We start from the raw sequence: 22,832 nt of genomic DNA on the forward strand, positions 1-22,832 counted from the left end.
GTGAGGTCACTTTTGACTCCCAAGTAAGGAAGCCCCCAACTCAATTTAGCTTTGCAAAGGGAAAGTTACTGCACCTGACAAAATCTGATGGTGCATGCTCTGTGCTCTTAGCTGGTTAATCCAGCAACTCAGCGATGTGAGCAAGGACCTGAATTCTGCCTGTTCCTCTTCTCCTGACCTTGGTTCAATTCAGTCCAGCTTTTACCCAGCTGTCAGAAAACTGCTGCAGTACTGCAGACTCCTGCAGGGCCCCAGTGTCCAGGGTCGGAAGAGGACCTTCTCTTCCCTTCACTTCTCTGTCTCTTTGAACTGTTTATTTTGAGGTAATCGTCGATTCTCATGTAATTATAATAATATAGAGAGATTGGCAGTACCCTTCACCTATTGCGTAACCATAGCATCATATCATAACCAGAAAATTAAGTAATACAGTCCACTGACTTTATTCAGATTTCTCCAGTGTTAATATGTGTGTGTTTATGTCTGTGAAGTTTTATCATACATGTAGTGTGATGTGACCAAGAGCAAAGACACCTATCCCAGAAGCTGCCCACAGGCCCCTCACATGTTATCCAGAACCAGGACACATGGCTTACCCCCACCCCACCCTGTAGCAATCACTGGCTGAAGTAGGATAGTGCTGTCCAGTGGGGACATACTGTGAGCCACAGCTGTACTTTAAAATTTTCTAGTAGTCCCACTAAAATTTTTAAAAATTCATTTGGGAGTTCATTTTGTAAATAGTTCACGTAATGCAATATGTTTAAAATATGGTTCAACATATAATCAGTATCAATAATTATTACTGAACTATTTTGCATTCTTTTTTTTTTTTTTTTTTTTTTTTTTTTTTTTTTTTTTTTTTTTAAATACAAGATCTCAAGGGGGCACCTGGGTGGCTCAGTCGGTTGAGCATCCAACTTCGGCTGAGGTCATGATCTCGTGGTCTGTGAGTTCGAGCCCCGCGTCGGGCTCTGTGCTGACAGCTCAGAGCCTGGAGCCTGTTTTAGATTCTGTGTCTCCCTCTTTCTCTCTCCTCCTCCGCTCATGCTCTGTCTCTCTCGTCTCAAAAATAAATAAACGTTAAAAAAAAAATTAAAAAAATAAAATAAAATAAATACAAGATCTCAGAAATCCAGGTGGTGTTTTGCACTCAGCACTTCTCAACTCTGAAGAGTCACATTTCAAGTGCACAATAGCCACTAGCAGCTGGTGGCTACCTGTCGGACAGGTTTAGACCAGTCAGGATTTACCCCTGTGTCACAATAGGGAGCAGTGTGACTGCATACAAAACCAGAAGTTTGCCAGCAAAGAAATGGGGGAATGCCTGTTGGCTGGACAGCCTGTTGGGGCCTGGTGTGACCCACCCATCATTGTGCCCCCTTCTATTTGGGCACTGCTCACAGTGTGACTTTTGCTGTATTGTGATATTGATATCTATCTCAGTGAGTTCTGATTCAGGTGGGAGCCTGAAATCTGTTTCCCTTCTACTTCCTGTGCCTAGCACCATGTGACACACATAGTAAGCACCTCACACACGGTTTGTAAATTCAATCTGTAATTATCCTAAAGCAGTATTTCTCAGTGAGGTTGTGTTGTACGCTGCATTTTGGTATGTGTGTGTGGATTATCTGTGTCATATTGTCCCTGTTTCTTGTCCACTAGATGCCAGTGGCCAACTTTGTCATTGGGATGATGTAAGGGCACCCTTAGGCATTTCTAAACCTGAGAGGGACAACATTGCCCTTAGTTGAGAACCACTGTTTCTGTGTTTGCTTTGATTTTGTTTTTTTTTAAGTTTATTTATTTACTTTGAGAGACAAAATTCCAAGCAGGCTCTGTGCTGTCAGTGCAGAGCCTAATGCAGGGCTTGAACTCAAGAACCGTGAGATCATGACCTGCGCTAAAATCAAGAGTTGGACACTTAACTGATTGAGCTACTCAGGTGCCCCTGATTTTTTTTTTTAAACAGTTTTATTGAGATTCATAAACCATACATGCCATCCTTTTAAAGTGTATGATTCAATGGATTTTAGTCTATTCACAGTTAGGCAACTATCACTACAATTTTAGAACATCTTTCATTACTCCCAAAAGAATCACCCCCCACCCATAGTTCATCCCCCCCAGGCTGAGGCAACCAAAAATCTACTTTGTCCCTGTAGATTTAGCTATTTTGTATATTTCATATAAATGGAATCATACCACATATGACCTTTTGTGTCTGGCTTCTTTCTTAGCGTAATACTTTCATGTTCATCCCTGTTGTAGCATGTATCAGTACTTCATTCCTTTTATTGCCAAATATTCATTATAACGGATATAGCATGGTTTATTTACCCATTCATCAGGTGATGGACATTTGGATCGTTTCCACTTTTTGGCTGTTATGAATAATGCCGCTGTGAACATTCATGTACAGGTTTTTAGGTGGACGTGTGTTTTCATTTCTTTTGGGTATTTACATAGGAGTGGAATTGCTGGGTCATATGGTAACTTTATGTTTAACCATTTGAGGAATTGCCAGACTGTTAACACAGTGGCTGTATCATTTACATTCCTACCAGCAGTGTGTAAGGGTTCTAATTCCTCCATATCCTTGCCAACGTTTGATATTGTCTGTCCTTTCAATTACAGCCATCCTAGTGGGTACAGAGTGGTATCCCATTATGGTTTTGATTTGCATTTCCCTGTTGGCTAATAATTTGAAACATCTTTTCCTGTGCTTGTTGGCCATTTATATGTATCTTTTGGAGAAATGTCTGTTCATGTTACCTTGCCCATTTTTTTTTAATGTTTATTTATTTTTTTTTTTTTAATTTTTTTTCAACGTTTTTTATTTATTTTTGGCACAGAGAGAGACAGAGCATGAACGGGGGAGGGGCAGAGAGAGAGGGAGACACAGAATCGGAAACAGGCTCCAGGCTCTGAGCCATCAGCCCAGAGCCTGACGCGGGGCTCGAACTCACGGACCGCGAGATCGTGACCTGGCTGAAGTCGGACGCTTAGCCGACTGCGCCACCCAGGCGCCCCAATGTTTATTTATTTTTGAGAGAGACAGAGACAGAGCGTGAGTGGGGGAGGGGCAGAGAGACAGGGAGATACAGAATCCAAAGCAGGCTCCAGGCTCTGAGCTGTCAGCACAGAGCCCGACGTGGGGCTTGAATTAATGAACCGTGAGATCGTGACCTGAGCTGAAGTCAGACACTTAACCAACTGAGCCCCTACCTTGCCCATTCTTAGAATTGGGTTATTTGGGCCTGCTTTTTTTTTTTTTTTTAATTCAGTTGTAATTAGCTTTTTTTTTAAATGTTTATTTTTGAGAGAGAATGTAAACGTGTGAGTGGGGAGGGGCAGAGAGAGTAGGGGACAGAGGATCCAACGTGGGCCCCACGTTAACAGCAGCAAGCCTGATGCAGGGCTCAAACTCGAACCGTGAGATTATGACCTTAGCCGATGTCAGACACTCAGCTAGACTGAGCCACCTAGGCACCCCTAGCTTTGGTTTTTTAAAAAAAGCGGCAATAATCAGATTTTCCTTTCTAATAAGAGCTTGTGTTATTTCCATGTGAATGACCTAGAATTGACTCCCTACCACCTAGATTGACTGTGAGATTCTCATACTTCCTACTTTATTAGCAACTCTAAGCTGTGACTGGTGCCTAGGATATCCAGAGTTGTAGAAATGTTTTCTCTTCTGTGTATAAGCTCCAGGCTGGTTCTGACTTCTGGGGTCATTGTATTTCAGGTGTGTTAAACCATTATTCTGAGAGCTGACCCATTCCTGGCCATATTCAAAAGAATAACATAAACACTGGCATTGATGATTTTATAATCGAGAAGACAATCTGAGTTTAGCAAACATTTGAGGCCTTGGGTCCCTGCTCTCAGGCATCTCCTGGACTAATGGAGAAGACAGGTGATCAAAATGCAGCAGCTATCAGAGTGCTGTGAGGAGCCCACCAGAACAAGGCTTCCTTGCCACCACTTCCCTCTGTTTTAGATAAACCCAGGCTTCTTATATGAGAACATCACTGATCTTGTGGCTTCCCAGAGTGAGTGCTGCTACCATATCCTCATGGCTCCCTACAACCTTGCCTCCCGTGCTTTTTCCTGTGGTGAAGAAGGGGCACTGGCCAATGATGCCTTGGGAATACATAGTAGCTTTGTTTTTTAATTAAAAAAAAAAATGTAGGGTCTTTAATGCTTGCTCCCACAGGTACTCGTGATACTATTGGTATCGTCTTTACAAATGAAACGGAGTTCACGCCCTGCAGTGGGGGGTAGCAGTAAAGAAATTGTGGTATATCCAGACAGCAGAATATGCTGCAGCCATTAGAAAGATCAAGGAGATAAGTGTACATGGGTGATGAGGGTAATGTTGGTGGCAGCCTGTAAAGTAAATAAAGGTGTTATGGCACTGTGCGCACAGTTCCCCAGCATGTGAGAGAGAGCCTCATGTGCCTTCACCTAAAAGAAGGGGCAGGAATGCCATCTACTAAGGTTCTGGCCCCAGTCCTCTGTCAGGGAGGCTAGACTAGAGGAGCTTGTTTTCTCCTCTGCCTGCCCACATCCCACATTTTCTACAACAAACGCGGATTTCTGTCTCTGTTAGTATTGAACATTATTTTAACAACTTTAGGGCCAGATTGTAGAAAGCAGTGTGTGTTCTTGGCTTGCCTGCCTCCGCCTGAGGGTCCCTCCTTCAACCTTGAGCTTGTCTCCTCTCCCTCCTGGGAGAAGTTAGCCACCTCTGGCCAAGCCCCCTCAGCCTCTACTGAAGCAAAAATGTAATAAATTCGGGGCGCCTGGGTGGCGCAGTCGGTTGAGCGTCCGACTTCAGCCAGGTCAGACTTCAGCCAGGTCACGATCTCGCGGTCCGTGAGTTCGAGCCCCGCGTCGGGCCCTGGGCTGATGTCTCGGAGCCTGGAGCCTGTTTCCGATTCTGTGTCTCCCTCTCTCTCTGCCCCTCCCCCGTTCATGCTCTGTCTCTCTCTGTCCCAAAAATAAATAAAAAACGTTGAAAAAAAAAATTTAAAAAAAAAAATGTAATAAATTGAACAAAGTTTCATTGCCTCGATTTTCCATTTGTTACTTAACGGATACAGAGTGAGGGCAAAGAAAGTCTTAAAATTAGAGGTGGTTGCACAACATTATGAATTCACTAAATACTACTGAATTGTATGTGCCAAAATAGTTAATTGTGTGTTACGTGAATTTTGCTTCAATTAAAAAACGTTTTTTCCCCACTTGCAACAAAACCTACTTTCTGAAGCTAGTAGGGTGTTCGGATGTCTGTGACATAAGCACCCTTTCCTTCCTTTTTTTTCCTGTTGCCCTCTGGTGATTGGTGTGGTGTTCTTGATTAAAAGTATTTGGCACTCTCCCAGGCACAATATAAAAGCTCCTTTAGTGTTAGGTTATTTTTTGTCAAGGAAGAAGGAAGATTTCCCTCAGCTCCACCCTGGCCTCCAGGAGCGTGTGTGAAGCTTTGGTTTCCTTCTTTTACCTTTTTGTTGCTACATTTGTAGTTGTAATCTCTCACCTTCCTTTCTGGATCCTTATTCACTTTATAGCCCACTTCACCGGAAATCCTCACCCTCCAGATACCTTCCTTTTTTCTACATTGCCCTTCGGGACTGAGGAGGAGCCAAGTCCTGCCTGTCTCAGGGCCCAGCCTTGGTTTGTGTTTTCTGCTCTTCTCCGCTTTCCTGTTGATTGTCCTGGAGCTTCTTCCTTCTGCTTTTCTGTAGCTGTAATGGTTGAAACCAAATGAGGGGAGCCCTGGTTTCTGACCCAGAGCCATACATAAAAAATAATTTTGCCACCAACCTCAGATTGCACTGGGGATATTCTTAGGGAGAAGAGCATCCTTCCATGTTGGTGGGAACTGTTGAGCTCTTGTCCAAACCAGGCACAGGCTTTGTGGACAGAAGCCACCTGGGGCACTGCCCTCCATGGTCTCTGTAACATTGAGTGTGGCTCCACCTGCAAGGTGTTCTGGCGTGACAGAAATGGGAAACATCTGGATTGCAGAGTGGAAGACAATGTATAGATAGCAACATGAACAGAAGTTATGAAAGATTATATAGACAGTATGACTCCAGTTTTATAACTACTTATAAGAAATATGTATAGATGGGATGCCTGGGTGGCACAGTCAGTTAAGTGTCTGGCTCTTGCTTTCAGCCCAGGTCATGATGTCACGGTTTGTGAGATCAATCCCCACATCGGGCTCCATGCTGACAATGCAGAGCCTGCTTGGGAATCTTTCTCTCCCTCCGTCTCTGCCTCTCCCCTGCTCGCTAGCCCTCTCTCTCAAAAATAAACATTAAAAAAATTAAAAAATATATACGTATAGATGTCCAGAATAAAATGTCTTTGTTTATGCTACATATGCATAGAGAACATAGCAGGGCCATGCAGCAGCGACTAACAGCTATTACCTGGGGGATGGAATGTTTAATACTTTGTTGTTGTTGTTGCTTTTGTTATATTTCTATGAAGAATAACAATAAGGCTACTTCATTCCTGGGGGTAGTGGATTGTGTTGTGAGAAGTACATACGAGTTCAGAGGAGAGAATATTCCTTATTGAATTCAGTTCATGGATATTGTGATTTTTAAAACATTAAAAAAATTAAAAAAAAATTTTTTTTAACTTTTATTTATTTTTGAGACAGAGAGAGACAGAGCATGAACGGGGGAGGAGCAGAGAGAGAGGGAGACACAGAATCGGAAGCAGGCTCCAGGCTCTGGGCCATCAGCCCAGAGCCCAACGTGGGGCCCAAACCCATGGACCGTGAGATTGTGACCCGAGCTGAAGTCGGATGCTCAACCGACTGAGCCACCCAGGCGCCCCCCAAAAAATTTTTTTTTAATGTTTATTTATTTTTGAGAGAGGGAGAGAGACAGAGTGAGAGTGGGGGGGGGGGGGAGGGCAGAGAGAGAAGGAGACACAGAATCTGAAGCAGGCTCCAGGCTCCGAGCTGTCAGCACAGAGCCCGACGCAGGGCTCGAACTCACAGACGGCGATACCATGACCTGAGCCAAAGTTGGATGCTTAACTGACTGAGCCACCCAGGTGCCCCACTGAGCATGATTTTTAAATTTAGATATAATTCATAGGGTAGTTTGGTCATGAGAGATTGGAAAACCAGTTCTAAGATTACTTCCACTAATACTTTCAGTATGATGGAATTCTGTAGTGTGGGGTCTTCATTGACAACTATAGTGTGAAAAACCCTGTGAACCAAATTGTTGGAAATGGTACAAATAACTCATTCAGAAAGCAACGTTAGTGCAAAATCAGCCTACTAATTGAGCAGATTTTGTGATTCAGGCAATCAGGAAGCTTATTTTCAGAATAGCTACAAAAGAATAAATACTTGACAGTTTACAAAGGGTAAAAAGACATTGTCTGTGTTCAGAAGACCCATGAGCTTATCTCAGCTTTTGAGAAGACTCTAAAAAATTTTTTTAATGATTATTTATTCTTGAGAGAGAGAAAGAGAGAGGATGAGCAGGGGAGGGACAGAGATTGTGGGTGGGTTGAGGGACACACAGAATCCGAACCAAGCTCCAGGCTCTGAGCTGTCAGCATAGAGCCCAATGCAGGGCTCCAACCCATGAACCATGAGATCATGACTTGAGCCAAAGATGGACGCTTAACTGAGCCACCCAGGAGCCCCAATTGACAAGATTCTAGAGTAGACCCTGAAGACGTGAGAGCATAGAAAGCTCCCCTTCAACAGCACGGCTCAACTCTGGGGGGCGGGTAGCCAGCAGGTCAGGTGTGGGCTTGGCATCATTGTGAATTTCAGGCTTTGTTAACTTGCTGGGTGAGGCATGGGGAAAGGATGGGATGCGACTGAGGGGTCGTCACCAAAATGGACAGAAGTGGATGCGATACACAGAGCCTTTAGTTCATCCTGGAGTGAAGAAGGGACAGCATGTTCGTTAGCTCTAAACCAGGATCCACCTGTTCGCATCAAGTCAGCCATGAGTCCTGCATGTGGTGTCAGACAGCTAGCTGTGTACATGCTGTGGGGACACACCATGTGGCAGCAGTCCACGTACGTCAGGGAGCGGGAGGATTGGACTGACTTCCTCTGTGGCTGCCAGAGAGCTGTGTGGTGTCCTTACTGCATCACAGAGAATGCAGTCACAGCAGTGACACAAACTGTGACTTCTGTGGGGAAACTGAAGGAATCAGGGTCAACATTCAAGAAAGGGAAGACGTGCAATGGGGTCTTGAGATTCTTGAAGGGTTGCCCTGGAAAGGAAAGATTAGGTTTGGCCACAGGGTTAGGAGTAGGACACATGGGTAAACAGCCCCAGATGGTCTGATGCCATGTGTGGAGGAGCTTCCTCTTGGTCTTAGTTGCCACAGAATGACTTTGTGCCTTGCAAAGTTAGTGTCGAGAACTGTGAAGGATCTGAAGTTTTTGCCCTACTTGCAAGCTAACAAGGTAGCCTGCCACGGCTTATTGGACGCTGGCAGGAGACAAAAGACTTCTTGTACAGGGACAGAGAACAATTCGTGACTCATGATACAGCAAGCCACATGAGCATCAGCACATTCTCATCAGTGCCTCTTGCCCGCAGGCCCCACAGAGGTGATGAGGATGGGGTATGCCATCACATGAGGTATGCCTGCACATGCAGCAAGTTGTGTTACAGGAGAGGAAGGGTGAGTTTAGGGTCTTAGGCTGATTACTCAACTTCCACCTCACTTGTTAAGTTTCCAGATGTGGGTGATGACAGCATCTGCCTGAGGGTGCTGTTGGGGGAAGTGAATTGGAGATAAGACAGAAAAACAGCTAGCATGTAGTAAGTCTTTGGTAAAGAGTGGTCAAATCTTATTTACATGCATGTGTGTAATGACTAGAAGCAAATGCAGAAAAGGGGATTTTTTTTTTAAAGTTTGTTTATTTCGAGACAGAGAGGGAGCATGAGTGGGGGAGGGGCAGAGAAGAGAGAGAGAGAGAGAAAATGAACGAATGAATGAATTCCTAAGCAGGCTCCGCACTGTCAGCGCAGAGCCCCCAAGATCATGACCTCAGCTAAAGTTGAACGCTCAACTGACTGAGCCATCCAGATGACCCAGAAAAGGGGATTCTTAGCATGAAAGCGATACCAAAGTTATTTTTCTTTTTCCTTTTTTCTCAACCATACTGTTGATAAAATATACTTATGTAAAGGGAGAGTGGATACATGTTTGGCTTGTCACTTATAGCGTCTTCAGGAGAGAGAGTAAAATTTAAAATCTGTGCAGTAATTTATGACATGTTAAAATTATCAGAAGAAAAAAATTATCAGAAGAAATTAATTTTACATCTAAAAACTTTCCTTGGGGCGCCTGGGTGGCTGAGTCGGTTAAGTGTCCGACTTCGGCTCAGGTCATGATCTCACGGTTCGTGAGTTCGAGCCCCGCGTCGGGCTCTGTGCTGACAGCTCAGAGCCTGGAGCCTGCTTCACATTCTGTGTCTCCCTCTCTCTCTCTGCCCCTTCCTTGCTCATGCTGTGTCTCTCTCTGTCTCAAAAATAAATAAACATTAAAAACAAAAAAAAAACAAAACAAAAAAAACACTTTCCTTGACACAGCAATGTGAGCTGAAGGGAATGCAAGGCATACATAAAGGTGGGAATGACAGAAAAACATTGGTCAGGGTCATGCATAATAAGTTTAGGTCTGAAATGTCAAAAGTTGTGGGGCTTTAGGCCTTTATCCGGAAGGTATATGCTTCTTCTGTGTTTTAATTTTTGCACACCTTCAGCAAAAGTCCCTGGGACCGGTGGACAGTCTGTGTGTCAGCACACATTCGAGCCACTCCTTTGGTCCTCCGCAGAGCTCCAGACAAGGACAGAGTCTCAGAGAAGTTAAGGTGAGCTTAGCCACACTCCCTGGATTGTGGTGAGAGGCTCAGCCTGTCCTGCTTCTGGTAGCAAGAGAGCTGCTTTTCTTGAGCTTTTTGCCAGGTGCCAGGCTCATTGGACTGTATGTGCTCATACTTCATCATCAGTGCAGGCTGCTGTTATACTCCCATTTTACAGATGTTCAAGAATGTCCCAGGCTTATCCAGCAAGGAGGAGGTAGAACCGAGGTTAATACTGCTAACTGGGACCAGCTATCTCTTGCCTCTCAGCTCCTAGCACGGTGCCCAGCACAAGGCAAGGCACAAGGCTGGTGACTAGTCTGGGGCAGTGAATGAATAAATCTGGCAGAAATCACAAGCCAAACAAAAGTTATAAAGGAAAGCTCTTTTCACTTTGCTCAAGCAGTATAAGCGAACATGATTTTTACTTAGAAAATTTAAATCTCCCCTAAAAAACAAAAGCAGTATTCTCTGAGTTCCTTCCATTTGTAATTTGTACAAATTTGTATATTTGTAACAGTGAGTTGAGCTGTCTGTCCTAGGTAGTGAGTCGGGGTGGGCAGACAGGGCAAGGTCTGGGAGGGGTCTGCTACCACTTTAACTTCTGGACAGTGTTCTATAAAAATCTGTGTTCATGAAGAAGGGATTAGGGAAGGATTTGTTGGGATAAAAATGATTTCCCAATCGTGTCTTCTCCTAACATCCTTTCCCAGGTGTGTGCAGGTCAGTCTCCTCACACAGGCATACGACCCAGACTGTTAGTTAGCATCTCCACTCCTGACCCTGAGTCTCCAACTTCCTTACAAGCTTCCCCACAGGTTAATCTGAGAGTATATCCCGCTGTTCAGGGGGAGTTCGGAGCCCTAAACGTGGCCCCAGGCTTTCCTTAGGAAGACCCTGTGTAACCCCTCGGCCACACTGTCTGCTCCCAGCCTCTTGTCTTCCCCAGACTGCCCCTTCCAGACCCCACCATCATAGTCTTTAGTCCTATCTGTCGGGAAGTCTTCTCTTGCCCCTCAGCCTTCCCCAACTTTACCTGTCCTCCAAAGCCCCTGCCCCATGCCTCCCTTCCTTGGGCAGGATTAGAACACAGGGCAGTGTAGAGACCTGGTGCAAGCCAGCCTTGCTTCCCAACAGAGGAGCCATGTTTTGCTGGAGGATGCCCAGATGGTTTGGGGCTTGAAGAGGAAGGTGGGGGGGGGCTGCCAATAGCATTCCTGGGCGCTCTGTGAAGCTTAGCTTTCTTTGGGTTGGGTGTGACATGGCACACCTGGATGGCACACAGGAGAGCCAGAGTATTGGGGAAAGGCAGTAGATGAAGGGTTTGCTCAACCCTGGAGGTAGAGGGAGGGTGGGAAGAATCTGGGGCTCTTTTTCTTGGGGCATCTCTCAGAGGCTCCTGGGCCCATCAGGGCGTCCAGGCCCTGAAGTCTAGATCTTTGAGCTGTCCTAGGGACAAGGATGTGGGGCATGGTTCTGGCCATGTGTGGATAGCAACTAGGGGCAAGCTCTGTTCCCCAGAGTTCAGCTGGAGTTCCGCCACCTCTTTGAACCGTTAGCACTCAGTGTGGTCTTGGTTGGGTTGTTATATGTTCATATTGTGTGTGACTGTTCATATTTTCAAAAAATATATTTGCAAAAGACATATCTGATAAAGTGCTGCTATCCGAAAATATACAAAAAATTGTTAAAACTCTATAATAAGAGTCTGATTTTCAAATGGGCAAAAAATCTGAATAGATACCTCACCAAAGAAGATATATAGATGACAATCAGCATATGAAAAGATAGTCAACATCATATATTGTCATTAGGGAATTGCAAACTAAAGTAACATGATACCATACACACCTATTAGAATGGCAAAAGTCTAAAACACTAACACTAACAAATGCTGGGGAGGATGTCTTGGTGAGGAACTTTCATTTGTTGCTGGTGGGAATATAAAATAGTGCAGCCGCTTTGGAAGACAGTTGGTGATTGTTTTTTTAATGTTTATTTATTTATTTATTTTTTTTGAAAAAGAAAGTGTGAGTAGGAGAGAGGCTGAGAGAGAGGGAGACACAGAATCTGAAGCAGGCTCCAGGCTCTGAGCTATCAGCACAGAGCCTGATACGTGGCTCAAACCCACAAACCTCAGGATCATGACCTAAGCCAAAGTTGGATGCTTAACCGACTGAGCCACTCAGGCAACCCAGTTGGTGATTTTTTTTAAATGTTTAGTTTGGAGGCACCTGGGTGGTTAAGTCAGTTAAGTGTCCAACTTTGGTTCAGGTCATGATCTCACTCAAGGTTCGTGGGTTCAAGCCCGGTGTCAGGCTCTGTGCAGAAAGCTCAGAGCCTGGAACCTGCTTCAGATTCTGTGTCTCCCTCTCTCTCTGCCCCTCCCCCACTCATGCTTTGTCTCTCTCTCTCTCTCTCTCTCTCAAAAGTAAATAACCATTAAAAAATGTAAATGTTTAGTTTGTGAGAGACAGAGAATGAGAGCACAAGTGGGCAGAGGGGGAGGGAGGGAGGGAGGGAGGGAGAGAGAATGAGAGAATGAGAATATATCTCAAGCAGGCTCCATGCCCAGCACGGAGCCTGCTGGAAGACTCCATCCCATGACCTGAGCCAAAATCAAGAGTTGGTTGCTGAACCTACTGAGCCACCCAGGCACCCTGACAGTTGGTGCTTTTTAACAAAACTAAAAATAGTCTTAACCTACAATCTAGGAATCATGCTGCTCAGTGTTTACCCAAAGGAGTTAGGAATGCATATCCACACAAAAACTGACACACAGGTGTGTATAGCACCTTTATTCATAATTGCTAAACTTGGAAGCAACCAAGATGTCCCTCAGTGGATGAATGGAATAAGTGGTAATAAATCCAGAAAACAAAATATTTAGTGCTAAGAAGAATGAGCTATCATGCCATGAAAAAACATGGCAAAACCTTAAATGAATATAACTAAATGAAATATGCTAATCTGAATGATTCCACCTATAATGTATGATACCATACCAAACCAACAAAATGCATACCAAGAATGAACCTTAGTATAACTGGACTATGGGTAACAATGAACTGTCAGTGTAGGTTCATCGATTGTAACCACTCTATGGGGGATGTTGATAGTGGAGGAGGGGACATATGGGAATTTGGTACAGCTTTCCCCTGCTATCAGGGGAGCATTCTGGGGCACCCAGCTGGCTCATTTGGTGGAGCATGCAACCCTTGACCTCAAGGTTGTGAGTTCAAGCCCCATGTTGGGTGTAGAGATTACTTAAAAATAAGTCTTAAAACACACACACTCACAAACACACACAACTGGAGCATTCCTAGGAAACCTTTTATAAGCCAAAATGGTGTAAAGCAAAGAAGCATTTAGTTACTATTAATTTATATGGAAAAAATTGTTAGTGTTTCCAGACCCCAAAATTAACCTCTCAGGCTTGTCTGATACCTTAGGGACACATCTTGCTAACAGATAGACAAAAGTCAAGGTAAAGCACAGATGTTTATTACAGATACAGTTCAAAGCTCTGACAGCTTGCCTCAGATGCTGAGTGCAGTTCCTGAAGAAGGCACTTGTCGGCGCCACCACTCTGGCTGTTCCAGGTGCAGTGCTGTCTCTATAAATGATTGCTGCAAAACAGATGCTGAATGCTATTTTCATTTTTTGCCTTTTTTGGTAAAAGTGAAAATCCTCTTCAGATTTCTGTCTTTTGGCTAGCAAAACAGGTACTAACATAGGTCTTTCAAGAAAGCAAAGTGGCGTCACTCAAACTTCTGGAAAGTGGGGGATACCTGTACTTCCCTCTCAGTTTTGCTGTAAACCTAAACCTACTCAAACAAACAAAGTCTATGAAGGATACAAAGAGAAAGAGACCACACGGCCAGTTGCAGACCTTTATGCAGCTTTGCGGACATCCTGCTCCGGAAACACCAATTGATGGTTGCCCTGAAGGTGACAAGGCTTCAATTGGCATACTATTTGAAATAAGTTAATTTTTCAAGTAAACAGGACAGTCCTGTCTCAGCTACAGGTGTTTGAACTGTAGCGTGTTCATTTTGATCTTTTCTCATTCCCTGCAGGACAACCCTCCATATGATAAGGGGGCCTTCAGAATCGAAATCAACTTTCCAGCAGAGTACCCATTCAAACCACCGAAGATCACATTTAAAACAAAGATCTATCACCCGAACATCGATGAAAAGGGGCAGGTCTGTCTGCCGGTAATTAGTGCTGAAAACTGGAAGCCAGCAACCAAAACCGACCAAGGTAAGGCATGCTTCTTGTGTCTTTCTCAGGTGGTGCTCTTCTGGGGATGCTGTTGTGGGGCAGGGGCCCCTCAGTCCTTTCTAATGCCATGTTTCACAGATTCCAGAGAAATCTTACCTGACCCAACTCCAGTGCATGCACAAGTGCTGCTGAGGTTCCCGTCATTCCTCATGGGCAGGGCACATCTCAGTCAAACAATTGACCTGCACAGGTATTTGAGGAGGCCCTCCTGTGCTCGCAGACCAGTGGGGACACATGTAAATAGACCAGCCCAGCATTTGCTGCCTGTGCAGTTAGGGGGTGTAGGTACTGTCCCTGGAAGTTTTCATGAAGGATTGTGGGGCTGCTTTGAGTGGGAAAGGGCAAATGGTGTTTAAGGTGACCTCGTACAGCAGTTAGCACATGAACTCAGACTTGAAGGAGGGAGGGAGGTTGGAGAGGCCCTGCCAGGCTAAAAGAAGGGTGCAAATCAAAGCTACCTGGCAGGCAGCACAATGCCAGTGGCTCAGAGTGGGTGGTGCTGGGGGGAAGGGGCATGGTCAAGGGCTGTGTGCCCAGATAAAAGCACAAAGTTGGTTTTAGTGGGCCTGGAATTCCTTGCAATTGAATGTGGCCATGTGTCCAGGTACTTCTGTATGAACATACATGTGCTAATTTTTCTGGGAAAGGTACTTGATTCATTATTATGGTTGGCCTTCCTCTTGTCCCTTGGAAGTATCTAGATTTTGTTATGGACTGTGTCTAGTTTTTATTTCTTAACTTCAGAACTTTCTTTTGAACTTTTAATCTCATATTGTTGGTGCGTAGCCACCTGAACCACTATACGGTCTTTTCAGATTAAAGGGAGTGGATGAGGGTGGAAGGCCTCAGATGGTTTTTCAGACTGATATAGTAATTTTTCATTGGAACCCCTGGAAGATGGAGTTGAAATCCTTTTGCATGGGAAGTTGAGCCTCTCTTGTTTGAAATAATCATCATGAAAGGTGTCCATCAGGCTTTCACAGCTCAGTAGTAGAAAGGAATGGGTCTAAATGTTGAGTCTGGGTAGAGAGATCTCCAGTGGACGTGACTTTCGATCATGGACAACGTGATGTTTATAAAAGCTGATGAAGTTCTTAAGTGCACATACTTGGTTTTTGTTTTTGTTTTTCTATACAAATTCCTAGCTCTGTGTTGGAAGGCTGTAGCTGCATTTGTTCCGGAATGCCTTGTCAGCCTCTCACACAACTTCAGGAGCCCTTGCCAAGTTGTGTGTATCTAACACCATGCCCTGGGAGGGGAAGCCCTTCCAGGCCTGGCTGCACCACAGCTCAGACTGCCAGGCCTCAAAGTTATAAGATCTTCTCCCTTACCTGAGAAATGGAGTGGGACCAGGGGCATTGAGGCTTGTAGGAGATACAAACACAAGTAAAAGTGCTCCACACCTCTTCAGAGACTAGCTGCTCAGGATGGGCAGATGTAGGCGCATAGCCAAAATGCTGAGCTCCCCTCCACCCCTAAATTAGATACCTGTCAGATACCTGAGATAGGCTTTTCGTTCTTTTGGTACTTGCCGGTGGGCTTTTTTTTTAATTTTTTTTTTTTTAACATTTATTTATTTTAGAGAGACACAGCATGAGTGGGGGAGGGGCAGAGAGAGAGAGAGAAGGAGACACAGAATCTGAAGCAGGCTGCAGGCTCTGAGCAGGCTGTCAGCACAGAGCCTGATGCGGGGCTCGAACCCACAAACTGTGAGATCACGACCTGAGCCGAAGTCGGATGCTCAGCTGACTGAGCCACCCAGGCGCCCTTGCCGGCAGGCTTTTTAAGATAAAAATTTTGGTACAGGGTACTGTTGTGTGTGAAGTGATGGGCAGACTTGCTATTTTGTTATTTGGGACAGTTAGGGTTTCTTTCTGGAAAATCGTTCTGTAGCTTGTCCTCACATACAATCAGGCATGTTGTCCCTGGCACTTGCTGATATGCTTCCATGTTTATGCTATTATTATGTTACAAACCACCTTAAAACTTCATGACTTAAAATAACAGCAATTTGGTATTTCTCATTCTGTAGATTGGCTGGGTTCAGCTGGATGGTTCTGTAGCTGGTCATCCCTGGGGTCACTCATGGCTGAGTACCTCTGTAATTCAGCATTCACAGCAACTTTACAGTACATAACTGCTGCAAAAAAAAAAAAAAAAAAAAAAACCCAAAAAAAAAAACCAAAAAAAAAACCAAAAAAAACACAAAAACCCCAAAACACCCAAGAAAACAAAAAAACTAGAATCAGCTGTACCTGGAATGTCCAGAATAGGCAAATCTAGAGATAGAACATAGATTAGTGTTTGTCAGGGGTGGGATGAGGGGATTAGGAAGTGACTCTTTATAAGAGTGGGTGTTTTTGGAATGATGAATATGTTCTGGAATGAAATAGTAGTGGTATTACACAGTTTTGTGTTATCTGCTGAAAACAACTTAATTTGTATACTTTTAAGATTTTGTTTTAATGTTTGTATATTTTTGAGAGAGAGAGCATGAGCAGGGGAGGGGCAGAGAGAGAGAGAGGGAGAGAGAATCGTGGGCCTTGAACTCACGAACCTGGAGATCATAACCTGAGCCGAAATTGGATGCTCAAACAGCTGAGCCACCCAGGTGCCCCTTGATTTTTAATTAGAAAGTAGAGAAGCATTAAAAATTGAGCAAAAGTATGGGGTGCCTGAGTGGTTCAGTTGGTTAAGTGTCTGACTTCAGCTCAGGTCATGAACTCGCAGTTTCATGAGTTCCAGCTCCGTGTCGGGCTCTGTGCTGACAGCTCGGAGCCTGGAGCCTGCTTTGGATTGTGTTTCTCTCTCTCTGCCCCTTCCCCACTTCCACCCTGTCTCTTCTAAAAATAAATAAACATTTTAAAAAATTGAGCAAAAGTAGCAGGAGAAAAGTCAAGAAACAAAGCAAAACTGTATCAAACAGAGAGGTAGTAGAACTTGACAATAATAATACCAGAAAAAAGGAATGTGAAAACAAAGTTTTGCATAGCAGTGTATCTGGTTCTAGTAGATATCTTAGCAGTAGAGCAAGGGCTTAATGTGGTAGTTGAATAAGATTTGCCATATAAATTGGAGTCTGTAACAAAGCCAGCATAATATGGATTCTGTGTGTACCAAACAATAGTGACAGAAATATATAAAGAGAAAAATAATTCCTTAATTGAATGTTTCAGTTCCCCCTCCATTATTATCTTAAATCAAGTGGGTAAAATTTAGAAAGAGGACTCCATAAATATAATAAACAGTGTAAGATTAGATTTTGTAGTACTTTAAAATTTTTTTTTTTCAATGTTTATTTATTTTTGGGACAGAGAGAGACAGAGCATGAACGGGGGAGGGACAGAGAGAGAGGGAGACACAGAATCGGAAACAGGCTCCAGGCTCTGAGCCATCAGCCCAGAGCCTGACACGGGGCTCGAACTCACGGACCGTGAGATCGTGACCTGGCTGAAGTTGGACGCTTAACCGACTGCGCCACCCAGGCGCCCCTTGTAGTACATTTTGTGGAAGGCTACTGCATCAGACAGCCTTTAGGGATGGGGGAATGTACCATTCACATTTTACTCTGAGAATGGAGCCCCCGGATCTCCATGAAAAGGGGGGGGGGGATGTCATGGATATTGTTTACATTCCCCATTACAAAGAAACTAAGAACAAAAACAAGGAAATTTTATAGCCTTTATTCTCTGACTGTATACATTGAGAGTGGGAGGTAAAATTTGATTTTGTTCTTTAGCCCCTACATTTTGGAGGAGAAAAATATACTCCTGAGGAGCATTTGGGTCAAGGAAGAGATTTAAAAAAAAAAAAATAGGGCTAGACCACTTGTAAAATACAATGAATGCGCTGTTTTATGTATGAAAAATGCTGGGATGGGGCCACAGTTGTAGTTTGAAAATCTGTTGTAGCTGTCAGTTTCCTTACTATCAAAGCAAGCTAAGCTCAGCTAGACTTTATTACAGTTTAGCCAAGGAGCCAGAAATGCACCCAAAGGAACAGAGAAAGAATGAAATACTCATCAGAACAAGTAAAAAAATTGGAAAATATTTTGACTTGATCAAATAAGCAAAAGCAAGTTCCCAGACAAGAATTAAATAGATACAGAAATCTTACAAATTAGTCATCTTTTGAAAAAACAGTCTTGGGGTGCCTGGGTGGCACAGTTGGTTAAGCATCCGACTCTTGATCTTGGCTTAGGTTATGATCCCACAGACTGTGGGTTTAAGCCCTGCATCAAGTCCTGCGCTGATGGTGTGGAGTCTGCTTGGGATTCTGCCCCTCCCCTGCTTCTGCTCGCTTGCTCTCTCAAAATAAATAAATAAACTTAAAAAAGAAAAAGAAAAACTAGTCTTAATAGTTAACAAAATGGTTTTTATACCAATAGATTAGGTATTAAGATGGGCTAGTTGAGGTGCCTGGGTGGCTCAGTCAGTTAAGCATCCGACTTCGGCTCAGGTCATGATCTCACAATTCGTGAGTTCAAGCCCTGCATCGGGCTCTGTGCTGACAGCTCAGAGCCTGGAGCCTGCTTCACATTCTGTGTCTCCCTTTCTCTCTGCCCCTTCCCTGCTCATGCTGTGTCTCTCTCTGTCTCAAAAATAAACATACGTTAAAAAAAAAAAAAAAAAAAAAAAGATGAGCTAGTGAACAGCAGAGAGCCTGAGTATCCGTCACAGAGGGTGAACAGGAAAACTTGAAAACTCATCAGTACCTCCCACAAAGTACTTATCCAGGCAAGAACCCTCTGAGGTTCCTGAAATGCTAATGAAGCATCAGTTCTGCTACAGAACTGTTTCTGATTATGGAAGAAGACGGGAAGCCACCTGTTTACACAGTGAGTCAGATGTGGTTCAAGTTTCTAGCCTGAAGTCAAGAGCAGGAAAAGAGTATGGGGAAGTCTATGGAGCAGTCTCGCAGCTGAGTATGGGGGTGGAGAAATCTGGGAGCTTGCTAAATTAGGGCCTGGCCTGCAAGCTGGGGTAGCATCTGGGAGAAGCTGTGAAAGATGTCCTCAGGAAGAGGGTTTGTCCGTGTGCTTGCTTCCCCTGGCTGGACAGGAGGGAGCCTTAGGTACTTATTTTAATGTTTGTTGATGCATGCCTTCTGTTTATGGTGAGTGAAAGTGGTTTTCCATTGGAGGTACTAACATTTACTTTTCCTTTATAAAATATAAATATTTTTATTTTTTAAAGTGATTTAGAGAAATATATTAGATAAGTAGTCACTTAGGTTATATGTGGAAACACAGCAAATAGTGGAGTACCAATGGTTGAAGTTGGGGAAATAGGGACAAAATACCTTTATCATTGTTTCTGCTGTTACACAAGAATAAAATATAGAAAGGGTAAATCTTAAATACACAGATAGAAATATACTTCCAGGGCCTGCTTTCTCTTAAGAGATATTTACAGGTGGGAGGTGATAATGCCTGCCCCTGAGGGTGGTGTGGAGATAGGGAGAAACTGCCCTAACCTACAGAGCTGTTTCCAGGCCTTTCATTCCTGCTGGCTCTCCCCAGTCCACCCTTTCTGCCCACCTCCTCCATACTCAGCCTGGACCCTATTGGCCTCGCCTGTGCCCACCATGGTCACAGGAACCCTCAATTGCCCTGTCTCACTTGGTAACACTAATAGACAGAGGTGAGGGCAGGTGGTATTTGGGTGCCTGACCAGGAGTACTTTGTGCTGTTCCCCCCACTCAGAGTGGACCTATTGGCTGGTTATGTCTTTGTACCTGACCCAGCCAGTGGTAGCAGGTAATTCATAACTTGTAATGCTAGGGTGAAGAACATGGCTCCCAGGAAAGGAATACATGGCTTCGGTAATCCAGAGAAGAGATGCCTTTTTTGCTAGGAACATGACAGTGGGAAGAAACATGGAACTCTGGGGGTGCCAGTCCTAATCAGGGCGAGGTGAGGGGAAGCATGTGGGAGAAGGCAAAGTGGCTGCATGCACCCCACTTCTGAGGTGAGGAGGCTTGGGGTTCCTGAGCCTTCCGTGCTTCCCCCTTGATCTCTCTTTCCCATCTTCTGTTCCCTGGTGGCCCTTCCATCCCAGGGCTAGCCTTCCAGTACATCTAGGATTTACTGTACTTTGGGAAAGCATTGTGGAACCCACCCTGAGCTGTGTGATTTCTGCCTGTGGGATTGAGAGCATAACAGTGCTGAAGGTTACCTGCCTTCCAGCAGTTCGGGTGTCAAGTGAACCTTTCTCAGCTGCTTCAGAAGCTCCTAGTGGTCTTCCAGGGTGGGCTCATTATGTATTTACACTGTGCAGACCTGTCATGCACCCTTCATTGTCATGCTTTCTCAGTACACTTTTATGGAAACTCCCCTGAACTGATTGTAGTGAGGGACACGTCACCCAATCCCTACCCTGGAGAAGCTCCACTCGTGCGTGCGAGTATGTGTATGTGCATGTGAGGAGGTGTCCTTGCTAGGCCTGAGAGCTCCGCAGTTTGGGAGAAGCAGGGAGAGAGTGACTGGCTCCCCAGGGTGTCAGTTCAGGAAGGTTCCTGGAGAGGTGGAGGTGTCATCTGACCAGTTAACTGCTGATGTATTAGCTGCTTGTGGCTCAGCACCTTCTCCCAGCTACAGAGAAAAGATGGGTTGCGCCCTGGTGGTTAGAATTTTGGATAAACGGGAGGCTGCTTTCTCATAAAAGCACATCGATGTAAATCAGTGTTGCAGTCAAAGTTTTGCCCTTTCTGAGACTGTTCTAACCAGCGGTGCCTGGTCCTTTTCTTGGCAGTAATCCAGTCCCTCATAGCACTGGTGAACGACCCCCAGCCCGAGCACCCACTTCGGGCTGACCTAGCTGAAGAATACTCTAAGGACCGTAAAAAATTCTGTAAGAACGCTGAAGAGTTTACAAAGAAATACGGGGAGAAGCGACCTGTGGACTAAACTCTGCCGCGACTGATTCCAGCGAGTGTGAGCGGAGATCCCGAGCAGCGCATTCAGACACCCGGCAAAGCAGGACTCTGTGGAAAATTGACACGTTCCGCCGCCTGGCGTTTGCTTGTGGCAGTTACTAACTTTCTACAGTTTTCTTAATCAAAAGTGGTCTAGGTAACCTGTAAAGAAAGGATTAAAAATTTAAGATGTTCTAGTTCTGCTTTCTTTGTTTTAAAAATCACTGCTTCAATCTACTTTAAAAGAATGGTATTTCTTTTCTTGTCCAAATTGATCCAAAATTTTCAATTTACATTTAGCCCTTAAGGTTAAGAAAAAAAAAAGGAAAAAAGAAAAAAAGGTTGCAGTTCCCTTTCTTCCCCTGCCCCTGCAACTCCCACCTTCTTGCATTCGGTCTATTTTTCACTCATTCATTTCCCCAGACCCAGGCCCGTCTCCTCCGCAAAGAGAAGAGACCACTCCTGGTGATTCTGGTGGCTTCTCTACTCCCACGTTGCACTGCCCTGTGTGGGAGTTGGTTCAAATTCTCCTGGCTCCAATTTATAACATCCTTTAAAAAAAATTTAAAAACAAGCAAACGACCAGTCACCACCCCACCACCTCCCCCTCATCACCCCCCAAAAAAAAATTCCGTGAAAAGGGAGGCCCAGTTCTTATGTAAAAATCCAGCTGGTGTTACCACAATAACGTTGATTAAATGGGCAAACCCTGATGTCTGTGTGCATGATTGAACTTTGGCCTGGCCTGATTGGGGTAACCCATGTCTGTGGTGACCCCAGGGGAGGGCCCACCCACCAGAAGATGCTGGCACTTGTGTGAGCTGGCACTTGTGTGAGGAATTTCTCGCCAGAGAGGCTCCTGAAGCCAAAGGTTGACACTCCTCCCTGCAACCATTGTAGAAGATGTGTCAGTGCAGGCAACAACGCCAAAGCCAGAATGTCCATGTGAAATTCCACGCTCACCTGTCACCGAGCTCCATCTGAATGTGCCATGGAGCTCCCTCTCCCAGCTCCTCAGTGCAGCGCAGCCCCACTGCGACCCTCCCTTGGCAGTTTGACCCTTTGCGGGGTTGGAATTGGCTGGAGTTGGCAGGACTCGGCTGTAGCCAGCACCAGTCTGGGGTTGCTGGCGCCCTGCTGGCCCCTTTCTTCGGAGCAGCCGGCCAGCCCAGGAACAAGACGGCCTTCCCCCTCCCTCTGGACTCACAGCCTTTGCAGAGTCAAGCTCCACTTGAAGCTCACTCAATAATATCCTTTACATGTGTTTTATATTGTTTTGACTGCCTTTTTTTGTAGAAATAAAAATTGACCTTAGAATTTATCATCAGATGAACTTGTAAGGATTTGAATGTTAATGTCTTTTCAAAGCAAGTGGGACTGCCCCTGAAATAGAGAATACGTGTCACTGACACCCAGAGGAAGCCGATGGTCCAAACACCGTGTGTCACCAACTCCTCTTTTGCCACTGGCGGCTGCCCTTCTTGGCTCTTGGGTGGAGGTGGCGGGGGGCGGGGGGCGGGGGCAACTAGATCCTGTGGGGAAGATAAAGAAACCTGGCTTTCTGTTTTTAGCTCTCTTACTTGAGATCTTTCTGGGCCTTACAGACCTGTAAGATGGTTTTACCTGTGCAGAGGTGGGTGTGATGGGTAGGTTAGGCAGCAGAACGTTGTTTAGTTGTCCAGGTGCGTGGCCCCTGCAGTGTGGCAATGAACTTGGCTTCTTCAGTCCTAGGTGCGCCAGGGCAGGTTCTGGA

General features: G+C 44.9%; 1 protein-coding gene across 2 annotated transcripts in view; it reads left to right on the forward strand.

Annotated features, from left to right (window-relative positions):
- The window catches only part of UBE2L3 (ubiquitin conjugating enzyme E2 L3), a 55,805-nt gene extending 33,397 nt beyond the window's left edge, over positions 1–22,408 (forward strand). For both annotated transcript variants that reach the window (XM_060613080.2, XM_060613081.2), the window contains 2 exons: positions 13,957–14,143; positions 20,917–22,408. In XM_060613080.2, the coding sequence (XP_060469063.1) occupies positions 13,957–14,143; positions 20,917–21,071 (342 nt within the window). In that variant the 3' untranslated portion in view covers positions 21,072–22,408. The remainder of the gene's footprint in view (positions 1–13,956; positions 14,144–20,916) is intronic.
- The last annotated feature ends 424 nt before the right edge of the window (positions 22,409–22,832 follow it).

This window comes from Panthera onca, chromosome D3 (assembly GCF_046562875.1).
Source record: "Panthera onca isolate mPanOnc1 chromosome D3, mPanOnc1 haplotype 2, whole genome shotgun sequence".
In the NCBI taxonomy this organism is placed as follows: domain Eukaryota; kingdom Metazoa; phylum Chordata; class Mammalia; order Carnivora; family Felidae; genus Panthera; species Panthera onca.